General features: G+C 42.3%; 1 protein-coding gene and 1 pseudogene across 1 annotated transcript; one reads left to right on the top strand and one right to left on the bottom strand.

Annotated features, from left to right (window-relative positions):
* The first annotated feature begins 1,171 nt into the window (after positions 1 to 1,171).
* On the top strand, positions 1,172 to 7,074 carry LOC136532775 (protein arginine methyltransferase NDUFAF7 homolog, mitochondrial-like). Its single transcript, XM_066525366.1, has 13 exons — positions 1,172 to 1,513; positions 1,597 to 1,708; positions 2,032 to 2,114; positions 2,198 to 2,263; positions 2,407 to 2,507; positions 2,695 to 2,813; positions 2,888 to 2,928; positions 3,736 to 3,824; positions 4,430 to 4,610; positions 4,707 to 4,823; positions 5,033 to 5,077; positions 6,325 to 6,456; positions 6,548 to 7,074. The coding sequence occupies exons 1-13, from the start codon at positions 1,172 to 1,174 to the stop codon at positions 6,695 to 6,697; spliced, it is 1,578 nt and encodes a 525-aa protein (XP_066381463.1). The 3' UTR covers positions 6,698 to 7,074.
* Positions 7,075 to 8,005: 931 nt separating this feature from the next.
* LOC136532774 (protein BLISTER-like) lies at positions 8,006 to 13,710 on the bottom strand (annotated as a pseudogene).
* Positions 13,711 to 13,811: the final 101 nt, after the last annotated feature.

Raw genomic sequence — 13,811 nt, 5'->3', positions numbered from 1 at the left:
GTTCGTGATTTGATAATGGCCCCGTTCGGCTGGCAGAATTTTGACTGAAACTGGCCGAAAACACTGTTCTGGTTGAATTGTTGTGAGAGAAAAATATTGTTCCGGCTAAAAAAAGAAGCCGGACAAGTCAAATATGGAGTAAGCCAAACGGAGCCAATATAATACTACAGTAAACATATGCTAATAATAAATTAATTAAACTTAATAGATTGGTCCTAAAATTTAGTCACGACTTTTATAATTAATTTTATTATTAATATCCGAAGAGCCGACGTGACGAATAGATATGATATCTGCCGTGCAGCTGGGGCTTTTTCTTGAGATCGTCTACCAGGCTCCGCATCCACTCCGTATCGTCGGCGTCGGCGTCGCCTGGCGGCCGCAGTATCTGCACCTCGCCGCCGGGATCCTCGCCCGTCACGATGTTCTCCGTCACGACCTCCTCCTCGCCCGCGTCGACGGGCACGGCATTGGGCGGGTTGCGGTCTTTACCGGAAGGCGGCGGCCCAAGCCCGCCGCCACCCGCGTCGGCTTCGCCCCGCGGCGGCTCTCTCGGCGGTGGCACCACATTGTTCGTCGCGGACGCGGAGTCCTCCTCGGCGGCCTCGTGTTCGTGCACGAGGCCCGGCGAGAGTGTGGCGCGATCGGCCGCGCCGCCGGGCGGCGCTCGCAGCTTCAGGACCCTGCCCCGCGCGGCCACCAGGGCGGCCTCGATCGAGGCGAGCAGCTCCCTGAGCTTCTCCTCGGACATGCCCTCGAGGGAGCCGTCATACGACCCGAACGCATTGGCCAAGCCGGACTCCCGCGTCCTGGTCAGCTTCTCGCGCTCCTTGGCGACCTCGCTCGCGACGTGGTCGGCGAGGTCCTCCTTGAGCCTGCCGCGCTCCGCTGGCTGGAGCGCGTTGTACCGCCTCACCACCGCCGCCTTGGACGGCCAGCAGTCCAGGTCGCCCACGCCGCCGGGGCCCGTGCAGGCCACCGCGACGTCGACGTTGCAGCGCGTCACGAGCTCCCCGGCCTTGTTCCTCAGCGTCTCCTTGCGCTTCGCGAAGTTCGGGAGGCGCGCGTGGGGGGTGGCGGTGGCGCTTGTCCGACCAGCCTTGCCGCGAGGCATCGCTCCCTCTCCTCTGTCTCCTCCGGCCCCCTCGACTTGGCGGCGTGCGCGTGGGGAATGGCAGCCGACTCGACGCCGCCGCACCGGGGCTCCGCTCCATTATATCCATCGGATTGGGCGTGCGCCAGTTCCGTTTCGGGTCGGGTGCGGACCCGCATAAAGAGCTCCGTCTGTTCCTCTGCACACTTGTTTCGGATCGGGCACGAACGCACGCACCGCACCGCACCTGTTTCGGGAAGGAACACAGACTCGCGCCGAGCCGCCGCCGCCGCCGCCTCGACTATGGCGCCGGCGTTCTCGGCGCATGTCCCCGCTCTACGACGTGGAGCACTGCGCGTGCGGTGGGTCACGGCGGCGCTGTTCTCATCGGGGATTCTCGCTGGCAACAAGCCGGTTCTGGTAAGGGCTGAGCCTTCATTTCTTTTCCCGGTCACAGAGAGATCTCTCTGCGGCGGGTGTGAACAACATGGGGGGATTCGCAGGTGCGCGACTTCGTGAGGTCAGCGCTGTACGACCCCAACCATGGCTACTTCTCCAAGCGGGCGGGGCCGGTGGGCGTTCTTGACGCCAGCATCCGCTTCAACCAGTTCGAGGGTGGTCTCCTAAATCTCCTATGCCTTGCACATTTCCTAAGTTTCTATCTCATTGCCTTCTCCATGGGGAAGTTTGGTGTGTGTTCCGGCATTGCGGGGATGGGAAAGTACTTGTTCTTTGTTTGTTCGTCGTGCTGGCATTTCAACGAACAGCTTGTGTGCGTGTCACATCTGGGACGTGTGGTGATGGAAAACTCCTTTGCCGATTGCCTGATGCTGGTTCTGTGTCCTGCTGTGTGTTAATATGTTGGGCATTTGGCGAATATGTGAGAAGCGTGTTCTTTTAACTTTGGGCTAAAATTCATTTGCTTCAATACCATGTAGGGAGGAGTGCGTATATACAGCACCTTGATAAACTGTATAAGAAGCATGATATCGCTTGGTTTACTCCCGTGGAGCTCTTTAAGGTACCTTCTCTGCTTTAGCGATTGAAGAGAATGAGGTTCTTTCAGTTTGGTCACTGATGCACCCTTTTCCCTCTACGGTGCAGCCATGGTATGCCTATGCAATAGCAGCATCGATTCTGCGTACAGCAAATCTTTCAGTCCCATTGAAGGTGTGATCTCAAGATTTCCTGTCACATCATTCTACTCTTCTACCCACATATGATGCTCTGGATTTGCTTTCCTCTGATACCATGAATATCAAGGAGTATGTTTCATCCATTTTGCTTATGAATCAGAATCTTGTACTGATCAGATATATGAGATTGGTGGTGGCTCTGGAACATGCGCAAAGTGCATACTTGATTACATGATGCTGAATGCACCACCAAAAGTCTACAATGATATGAAATACATGTAAGCATATGTATCTTCATTTCTTGCTTCAATATCAGAAATTCAGAACAATAGGGTTCATGCATGCCATATAAAGATAGATATTACTGGCAGTGGTTGCTCTTTGTGCTGCCATGCTTTTGACACTCTAGCATTTTGTGCCATGTGCTCTTTATGCTTTGACCTTGCCTTTATCTTCATTTGCTAGCTCAGTAGAGATTAGCTCCTCTCTTGCTGAGAAGCAATTGGAAACTGTTGGTGAAGTGCAAAGCCATTTGTCAAAGTTTACGGTGGAGCACCGGGATGCAATTAACAGACCTGGATGGGGTAAGCTATTCCCCACTGTGTAGGGCAACCTACCTTTACATGATTTGATATAAGTCTCCTTTTCTATTGTGCAGGCCGCAAGGATCCTCATCCGTGTTGGGTGCTTTTGCTTGAGGTATGTTCTGCTGGGGCTTCTGTGTTTGTTCTTATGTTTTATGTGCAAACCAAAGAATCACAATGACATCGTCATGCACCTTCATCTGTTATGAAATGAAGTATAAGTGTCCAGTTTAGGGTCCGTTTGGTTGGGCTTTTGGCTTTGGCTTTTGGCCCCAAAAGCCAAAAGCCCAACCAAAGGGGCTGCTTTTCCAGGCGACTTTTTCAGAAGCAGCTGTTTTTCCGTAGTACAGTTTTGAAAGCTGGTTTGACCCTACTTTTGGCTTTTGGCTTTCTGCTTTTCGAAATTGGTGGAATAAAAAGCTCTTCCATAGTTGTTTCAAGAGAGATAAAGATAGAAGGTATATTTTATACTTGTTTAACCAAACAGCTTTCTGCTTTTCTACAGCTCACAGCCCACAGCAGCTTTCCCACAGCTCACAGCTCACAGCAGCTTTTTCCTACAGCCACAGCTCAACCAAACACACCCTTAGTCATTGTATCTAAAAGCATAAAAGTCTTGCATGCTTTGGCATACAAAATACTATGCTGCTAAGAAACGCATGTACTTGCTTCAGAATTTATCTGCTCTGTAGAAGTGTAAGTGGCATTTCACTCCATGTTTGAACTTCTACGAATGTCAAATTTAGTTCTGTAGTAATATTCTGATCACAAAACAATACGAAACTACTAGCTGTAAAAATAATGGCAAACAAAACCTCCTTGGCAACCCTTTTTGCTCATCATGTTCCGAAGTAAACATTGCATCTAAAGGAAGACCCACAGTGGTGCCTGCAACAGTAACTATCTTTCCATGGAATATCAGGTACTTGACAATCTACCACATGACCTTGTCTATTCGCCAGATCAGGTTTCTCCATGGATGGAAGTGTGGATTGAAAAAGTAAACGGCAGGTTTGTGATTTTTGTGTTTCCATCAGAACCTCTGTCGTGTACTACCACAGTTCTATGTTTGTTCTTATGTTTATTGTTTATGTGGGTTTTCAACTGAGGACATTGGAAAATTCTAGACTTGAGTAAATGTGATTGAAGAAGCAGGCATATCATATACTACGCAATACAAATATTTGGCAGGATCCTTTTATCAAACCATTTAACCGTCACTCCATTGCTACTAGCCTATGGTTGATGATTTTGCATGGTGATTGCAAAATATGTTTCAATTCTTAATAGAAAAAACCAGGGGAAGTTCTTTGGGATGGAAGGTTGTGTGTTGTTATACAGTGTCCTCATGGCATGCTTCTGTTATGCTCGACTTTGTGTTACAAAGTTCACTGTTTAGTTATAGTATCATTGAAGGGTTGCCTCTTTTTCCCTATGTAGAACATATCTGCCATCCCTGTGCTTAGGGCTATTTTTTAACTAAAATACTGAATGTATATCTGTAACTTGGTATTATTAATGATCGAAGTCTTTTCTGCTATTTTAGAAAATTGTATAGCTACTTATCCTTAATTTCACATGTATATCTGTTCTGCATGCCTTTTTTCTGAAGAAAGTTCACAAGCCTCTGAAGTCTATAAGCCACTACAAGACCCATTAATTTCCCGCTGTGTTGATATTATTGGCATGAATGAAGACAAAGCTTCTGTCAGTGAAAAACTAGCATTTGCTGCAAAAGGAGTTCTATCAAAAGTATTCCCAAAGCCTCGTAGAGCTTGGTTGCCGACTGGCTGCTTGGTATGCCTTTCTAAAAACTCTAGCTTTGCGAGGTTAGATGTTTATGGATGTTCTGGGACTCAGAAAACTATTTCTGATCTTTAATTCCTTTCGCAGAAACTAATGGATACTCTACATCAAGCTTTACCGAGTATGTCCCTTATTGCTTCAGATTTCAGCTATCTTCCGGATGTTAGCATACCTGGTGACAGGGCTCCATTGGTTTCATCAAAGGTGAGTGTCCTGATATACTACAACTTTATCAAGCATGCAAAGCTCCAGTTTTTTTAACTACTTCATTTCTCCAACTAGGCTTCAAAGGCTACTTACCGTAAGAATGATTGCGAGTTTTGTTGCGTGCCATACAGTTACCAATTTATTCACAATTGAGGATCATGATCTTTGCTTTTGATCATCTCACTTAGCTTGTTTTGCCCTTGTAGAAGGATGGGAAGACATCAGATCATCGCAACTACCTTGATGCTCAGGTACACATATAGCCATTTTTCTTTTATTCGCGTATTTGATCATGTGTCCACATGCCATAGTCAGTCAATCTATCAACCTTAGCTGTCCAAGACCACCGTTGGGATGGCTTTTTAAAAGCACTTACTTTTTCATATTTGTGTGTATCACTCCCTTGCTTTGCAATACTTGTCCACAGCTCACCCATAAATGCGCAGACCAAGTACTAATTTCATGAAAAAAGAAAACAATGTGAAATGAGCACCCATAAATGTAAATATAATATTATATACAACCATGTCTTTTCTACCGGAGCATTTAATTAGTGGTAGATAGTGAAAATACTACAATAAGTGCACCCTTGATATCCTCGATGGACAGTATTGTGGAGAGTTTTCTCCTAAGATAATAAACAAATACCGTAGGATGGAGGGAGTAGTCAGCTGGGAGGGTAGCTTTCTGGGTTATAACAGCGAAATTTACTAGAACCAGTAAACAAATTTAGCTGGATTCGGCAGTGCGACATAACAAACCAAGCAGCAGCAAATTAAGAATAAACCATCAGATGGGGCTGGGGCACACTAAAAACTCTTAGCAAATATACTACTATGCCTTACCATTTTACCATGTTAGAGCATAGTTAATAATACAACCAATTGCTGGCTATACATACATTTATAGTTCATCTATCAACCCCGTCTATATAGCAGTTGGCTACGCTACTAGGACACGCTTCATCATTAATACTCAATGCTTTTTAGAGCTCGTGCATCAGGTAGCTGTAAACCTACAGCTCACTTTTCTCCTATCCCACCTCAGCATAAAAGCTTGTTGACAGCCCCCTTTATTATACTCGCTCTTAGAGCAAGGCTAATAATACAGTTTGTTGCTAGCTATATGGATCTATGCAGTCCATCTCTCAGCCAATCCATATGGTAGTTAGCTCTTCACTATGATGATCGCCCACTTATCTCTCTTACAAAATTTCTTGGTTCTTGTGTCTAAACCGGCTATAAACTTACAGCTTGTTTCTCCTCTCTCTTTCCTCTTCTTTCTCTTCCACCTCAGCATATAGCCCACCTACAGCTATTTAGTATACTTGCTCTTAAGGTGCTGTATATGAGCCAACAAACCTGGTTGCATGCCAAGGTGATGCGGTTATTACTTCCGAAAAGCTTTCTCGCGTCTGGAGCCAAATGACCATAAGTGCTCTGTTGTTTCGACCTGTATCAAACTAGTGTCGCATCACTTGTTTGTATTTACTCGGCAGGGTGACGCGGACATCTTCTTCCCAACCGATTTCCGGCTCCTGGAGCAGATCGACCATCACTGCTCTGGCTTCTCAAAGGAGCAGAAGAATCCTGGCGCATTCAAACCCGTGAAGAAGAGGAGGACGATCATAGTAAGTTCTCATCTTCTGCATGCCAGCGATGCTCTGCAGGCTGCCTGTGCGTATTGGACTAACTGATGTGTCGGCCATCGTGCAAATTCAGCTTGATACTGCAGCCTTCATGGAGGAGTTTGGCCTGCCGCTGAAGACGATGACCAAAGATGGGTACAATCCGCTACTAGACGATTTCAAGAACACGAAGTTCTATCTCAGCGTCCCTACACACAACGTTCCTACCCACAACAGGAAGTAGTCTCCTTTAGCTGCTGCGTCTATTCGCTGGTCAGGAGTCAGGACAAGACACCAACCACACTGGAACCACAACCACCGTTGTCAATTGAGTAGCCTGAGTTTGCATGAAGCTTCATGGAACAGTACTAGCCGAAGGGGTTGCAATTTTTTTTTTCAAATCATCAAGCTTTATTCATTGAGTGTGGTTACATCATTAATCAGAAAGTTTAGAATAAAGCTAGGGGGCTCATCGTCTCAAGTGTAATTTTGCTTAGATTGCATAGCTCTTCTTGCTAGTTCATGCGCCACCTGATTTGCATCCCTATTATAATGCTCAATGGATATTTTCTGAAAACCATTCCAGATAATGTTACATTCATCATACAGAGACGCAGCTAATGTTGCTGAGAAACCTCCATCCTTAATCGTTTGGACAACCTCTATGCAATCCGATTGGAGGATAAGCCGATTGCATCCAATAAATTATGCTAGCATCAAGCCTTCTTTCAAGGCATACGCCTCCGCCATTGACGCATCTACCAGATGAGGAATGTAGCTGTGAGAAGCCGCTATAGCAACCCCAACACTGTTTCTTATGATTGTCCCGACACTCACGCACACAGCACTCTAGTCAAAGGATACATTCACCTTCACCTTTCCTTCCGGGGGTTTCAGTTTTTTTGTTGCAAATTTGTAGTTCTTCGTCAGAGCAGCTATGGACATGGCAGACCTCGACGGCCTTTGGGTTGCAAAATTTATTGAGTGGTCAGGAAAGGCACGATTTTTTTAATAATATATAAGGGTCTTTGTTTTTTTGGGCACAACTGCATAGTAATAATAAAAGGTGGAAGACTAAACAATAGTGTGATATGCAGCGTGAAACGCGTGTATCAATGTCATCTCTTCGACTATCTCCGACAACGGTACTAAAAAACACTAAGGGTTCGATACATATTTTTTATCTTCTTCAACAATAAAATATAAAACAGAACATTTTCTGCAAATAGATCTTTAGAAGAGATGCTACTCAGATTTAGGTTATCTCTATTGACACCTAAAATAAATCTCTTGTATACGTTGATACAATACTACCGGTATACGTTATACAATACTATCAAAGACCCATTTATATCTTTATGGGTCACCTGTTGGAGACCAGTACTGTACTGCCTGCCTACCAGCGTCGAGATGTGAGCTGGCCCTTGATAGCTTAACGTGAACGAGTACACGACAAACCAAATGAATGGTAAACAATTACAGGCTGCGTATTCAACTCGTATAATGCAAGAAAATGTTCAATGGATACAAAAGGGTCTATTCTTTACGACTATTCTTTTCCTTTGCCAATACAGGCTGCAGCCCCATACTCCAGGGAAGTACATTATCTTCTGTCAAAAAAAAGAATTGGTTACATTGAATGGCTTCAATATACAGCTTCTCACCATGCTATCAGCAAAACCGGGCAAACAAAAGAATTATACAAAGGCATGTTTCGATATTGGGAATTTGGAACAGATTCCTTAAAATTTAGTTCAAATTTGAACTAAATACTTGGTGCTCCTAGAGCAACCCCTTTCATCTAAACAAGCCTTAAATCAACGAAACATCTGGTATACTAGGAGCTCTATTTTCATTACAAAAGTTTGCTGGTTCGCCGCTTTGGCCCTCCTGGGAAGAGCTTCATTATCCAGCCAAGCACCCGTTCAACAACCTGAGTCATATTCCAGTGTCAAACGTCTACAAAGATACCCCCTCTGTTTCAAATTATAAGTCGTCCTGGCTTTTCTAGATACATAACTTTTGCTATGCACCTAGATTTACGCTATGTCTAGATACATAGAAAAACCAGTACGACTTATAATTTGAAATGGAGGGAATAGTTTTCAGGGTGATATGAACTTAATGTGCATATGTAAAGTTCAGTCTTCTTAGCTAACTCTTATTCAAGCTACAAAAAAAGAACACTGGAACCATACTCTGGGGACACAACGTGACAGCACGGAATTTTCCATCAAGGATTATGTGCTAGGATCAACTACCAAATTACTTGGTGAAGAACACTTACCTCATCTCCTTCATCCGCATAAATTGCTGCATCATTGATGGAGCGGGTGTCAATTGGTTTTGCCAGGGCATTCGCGTTAGCCATCCTTTGAGAAGTCAATAGTTCAAGCCTCTGTGTCTGAATCTCCAGCTTTTGTGTTAGGTCCTTATTCAACTCCTGCAGGATATAAGAGTAAACAGCATTAATAGATGCACAATTACAGAGGTAACACAAGTCTTGCTTCACATGTTGGTCAGCAAACATGTTTTCCAATAGATAGAAGCTTGATACAGCAGGACCCAGGGCTTAACTATGTCATGAAACAGGCATCTCGCCTACATTACTAGATGCTGCATAAGAGAGTAAGAGGCAGACAATACCTTCAGCTTGGAGCAGTTGGATGACTCAATTCTCAGTGCTCGCAGCAGCTCTTCTCTCTCCACTGCTAACTGCAAATACGAAAAAACTATATCATAACCACAATAGCTTTTACACCAAAAATCAAGTAGGTTATTTGAGAAATTCTGGTTGGTATAAGGATAGATCCACGTTTATGAAAATAAAAGAGATTACCTCTGACATCAAAGAACTGATGTTGTCGATCATTCTAAGCTGATCATCCGGAATGCTAGATGAGACTTCTTCCAAGGAAGGAAAATCAGACATAATGTTGGAACGCCTAACAGAAGTTCCAGCATCTTCCAATGTGTCAACAGTGCTGGTCAGCGTTTCTGAAGAGCTGAGCTCCCCAGTATCTGAATAAAGTAATAAACCCATTAGAGCATCCATAAATATAGTTGATATTCATTGATATAGATAAAGAAATAAAGAGATCTTAGTATTCACACCTAAATCCTCTGTTGCAGTAGATGCATCCCTTTTATCAACTGAAGGTTTCTCTACAGTAGTTGTTGCCCTCTCATTCACAGGAATGTTCCTCAATTTAGAGTATAGGAGCTTCTTTTCTGTCCAAACAGAGAGAAGAGAAACGAAAAATAGGCATATCAGCGCACGAGACAAAAACAAGCGCACATCAATGTGTATGCAAGATGTAAACAAATACTCTAGGATTGACTAGAGGAAAATTTCAGAGATCAACTGAGAAAGAAGAGAGCTCAAACATTATATGTGTTAGATCACAATGAGAAGATGTACCTTCTTGAAGAGCTTCAACAGTAGATTGGAGATGCTGGCGCTCCTTTTCTAGACTAGAAACTTTGCGCCTGCAGATGATTAATAGGAAAAAATAGTAAAAAAAAATCCATTACAATACCTGGAAGTTCAATTCATGTGTTCAGTAGTTTCTGGCATGTTTTTTTTTTACGGTATTCTGGCATGTATTTTTTAAGGTGAATATGACATGTTTGTTTGCATAGCACCTCTAAAAATGCCAATGTGGATAAAAATGTGGATTTCAATCAATCGTTATACTTCGTTAGGATCCATTTCACATATCATTAAACACAAATATCTTGGCAGTCATACAATTGCAGCATGGGGCTTAGTAAAATGAGTACACAATCACCTGTAAGAAGAAATCTCAGAATGTAAATCTTCGATTTCCTTTTCAAGTTTTAGCTCACTTGACCTCAGTCTCAAAGCCTACAAGATTAAAATAAAAATCAAACTTCCACGAGCCAATGCTTAAGTTGGGCTTGGCTGAAAATGTTAAAGTTTGCATAATTTTCAAGTTTCACAAAAAATGCAGGGTAAATGCTAGAGTCAAACTAGCCAATGAAATTAAGACCAAATAGGCAAATAAGCATGATCGTGCCTAGCATAAAGAGTGGATGTGGAACAATAAATTTTTTCTCGCATACGCAAAAATCTGTGTATCATTGCATTAAGAAGAACTCGAAAAAAACACAATGCACCCGATATTGCTGTAGAAAAGAGAGAGTTCAACATCCTTAAGATTTCAGCAACAAAACATTTAGTATCAAGCCGCGCATTACAATGATATGATGAACCCTGCCTATATGGTCGTACCTATACAATTCATTTTCCCAAAGATTACAAATATAGGTTTAGATCCTGTACTGCATGTGAACACTGAAACAGGCTGCTCCTTGTTATTCGGATTTCTTCCGATATGACAAAGGTTTACACCACTTTGCATACATAACATACTCTAAACAATCTGCCATGCTGTCAGGCATTTCAAGAAGCTTCATAACGGTACAAAATAAGCAAGAAGATAATAAAGCACCTTATCTTCTAGTAGAATGACCTTCAGCTGCAAGCACTTTTGCCCTCTCATCTGCAGCATTGCATTTCTAGTTGTGCATTAGCATACTCGGTCCTGACAGACTCCAGTGCCAGCTGTTGTATAAATAGGGTTAATATAAGGATTCTAACAGTATATGAAGACAGATGTTGTACCACAGAGATGGACAAAATTAAACAGCAAATACTGATATATAGTGCTAATCACAAACGTTATGCCTAACTAACAGAGAGGTCACTGAAAAAATCAAACATAACACAGCTGACATAGTGACAATTGTTTTAATCGGCTCATAGCAATCAGTTGCTGTGGATTTAAATGAGTACAATTTTTTCAGCATACTCCAGTTCATGACCATGTCAGCCACCAAAAGACAAACACATTTTGCATACCATGTCCAAGATAACGATCCAAGAAATCTCTGGATGTTTGATATTGAAAACCACAGAACAGACGGTAGGTACAAGTAGTTTGTGTTTACTTTTGTTTGAGTGGTTGACTTTGAAGGCAAAGTTAGATTAGATTGAGTCCAATAGCCATGTTAACCTCATTCTTCTTATAAAATAGTATAGTGCTAGGGGGATTAAGCAAAGAGATAGACAGTTATTAGAACTCCTGATGACCAAGATCAAGCATGGTGCCAACAAGAGTGATCTAGACTTTATCCTAGTCCTCAGAGCTTTACCCCGATTTCCCCAAGCAATCCATATCAAATCCATATCATATTGACATAACAGCAATGCAGTTACTTAGTTCTAATATTGAGAATACATTTTCCCAATTTAAGTACTAGAAAAGGTAGGGTAGGTCTGACCAGTTGAGCTTGAATTTCTTCCTGCAATCTCTCCATGTCAGATGTCAATGGCTGATTATATGTGCCTGATATTTAAAAATTATGAAATAAGGATCATACAGTATACTAATTTTGGTTAATACCAGATACAAGCACATGTATCAATATTTATTTCATCCTTATTAAAGCAAGATGTAATATATATAAACATATAGATGAGTACTGATCAAGCATTAGAGATAACTGATGGGTTTAAGTCTTGGGGTTGCTTAATACGATCAAACTTATCACCTGTGGCTTCAGTTTCTAGCTGCCCTTATAGCACTGTCATTACTGCTAGTTTAACTGCTAGGATTCTGCGAATATATACTACCCAAGAAGTTGAATCCAACAATAAAATGAGGGAACTGGGCAGGGCAATCACTTTTTTCTGACAGCTATACCGGTGAGGTTTAGCATCTAATAAATTACAGCACAACCAGATTTTTTTTTTGTTTTGTTTAATCAATCATGGAAGATGCTAGTTTCAAAGTTAAGCAAACAGCCTTGTCCATTTTACTAGAAGTAAGATGGGGGGTGGGGGGAGACATTCCTTATGTTGTGAATTTATATCATCCTATCTATGGGCCATCAGTGACAAATTTCATGATACAAATCCATTTTAAAACTATTCTGATAACCATCAGGGAAATTTGCACAGACCTGTTGGTTGAACTTATCAGTTAATGTAGAGTTATCTGTGGCCAAAGTTTCTGCTAGCTCTTGAGATTTCTGAACAGTACGTTGTAAGGAAAACTTCTCTTTTGTCAAATCTTCAATGAGCTGGCATCCAAACCAGAGAAGCTATTAGTAGTATGTCGATGGGCCTAAACAAAAAAATTATATATGTAATCTTTTCAGCACAAGTTACTAACTTCCTAATGATAAAGACTTCAGAGATAAATGTTTAGATAAGTCAAAATATACATATCCAAGGTAAAGCTAACTAATTGATCTTGACAACAAAGAACACATAATAGTGCCATTTACGAGTCTGGAAACAATTATGATGCACATAATAACAGTAACTCAGAAAGAAGTGACTAGTTATAAGTTGTACAGTATCACTCATTAAGTGAACCCACAGAGTAGATATTGGAGATATGTTCCTTTTTCAGAGATTTTAGTTTACTATAAAACAACAACTAGGCCAACAGTTAGCGCTTCATGTTAGTAGCATAAAATCTAAAATCAGAAAGTACAAAGAAACAGTTAGATTCTTTGTATTATGACTATTATATACCATGACAGCTCTAGTCAGTATAAAATATCATATTCTCAAGAAAATATATGTAACAAATGGGGGGGGGGGGGGGGGGGGGGGGGGGGGGGGGGGGGGGGGGGGGGGGGGGGGGGGGCGGCGGAGTTTAAACGTTCATCACCTGCTCTAATGCTGCAAAATCATCATCTTTCCCATGAGTTGTGAAGTCTTGGAATGTTTGATTACCATGCTGTATACTTCTTTCTTCTTTGGGAAGTGAGAAATCAGGAGGGTTGGAACTGCCATATGACCCCTTTTCATGACTATATTTCTGACTTTCTGATGCAAAAGAAATATCTGTAGCATTACTTCCAGTGGATTGTTGATTTGATTGCTGCAAAAATGAACTCTGATAATACGAATTGCTGGATAGTTGATTAGCCTTTGCAGGCTCCCTATATGAGGCTTGAGTTGTTGGAGGGGGTCTTTGTACTCCAATCGAATCAAGAAACGATGGCCTTGATCGAGTGTATGTAGTTGGATAACCAGATGACAGAAAAGGATCCTGTCTTTCAAAATTAACAGGTGTGGAATCTGCAGATGTCCGAGTTATTCCAACATTTGTATCATGATCTACAGTATCAGCAATCCTTGAACTATTGAAGGCATTGCCATAATCCTGAGTGCTGGCATACACAGATTGCTCCACTTGGGAGAGTCTTTGGAGGTAGCTACATAGGAAAAAAAATGAAGAGCAGAAGAGCTCCAGGCTCAAGTTATTAAATATTGTATATTGTAGTTTCAGCATATATGAATATAAGGCCTCAAATTT

The sequence above is a fragment of the Miscanthus floridulus genome, unplaced genomic scaffold, assembly GCF_019320115.1.
Source record: "Miscanthus floridulus cultivar M001 unplaced genomic scaffold, ASM1932011v1 fs_706_1_2, whole genome shotgun sequence".
Classification (NCBI taxonomy): Eukaryota; Viridiplantae; Streptophyta; class Magnoliopsida; order Poales; family Poaceae; genus Miscanthus; species Miscanthus floridulus.
This window is presented reverse-complemented; position numbering and strand designations above follow the sequence as displayed.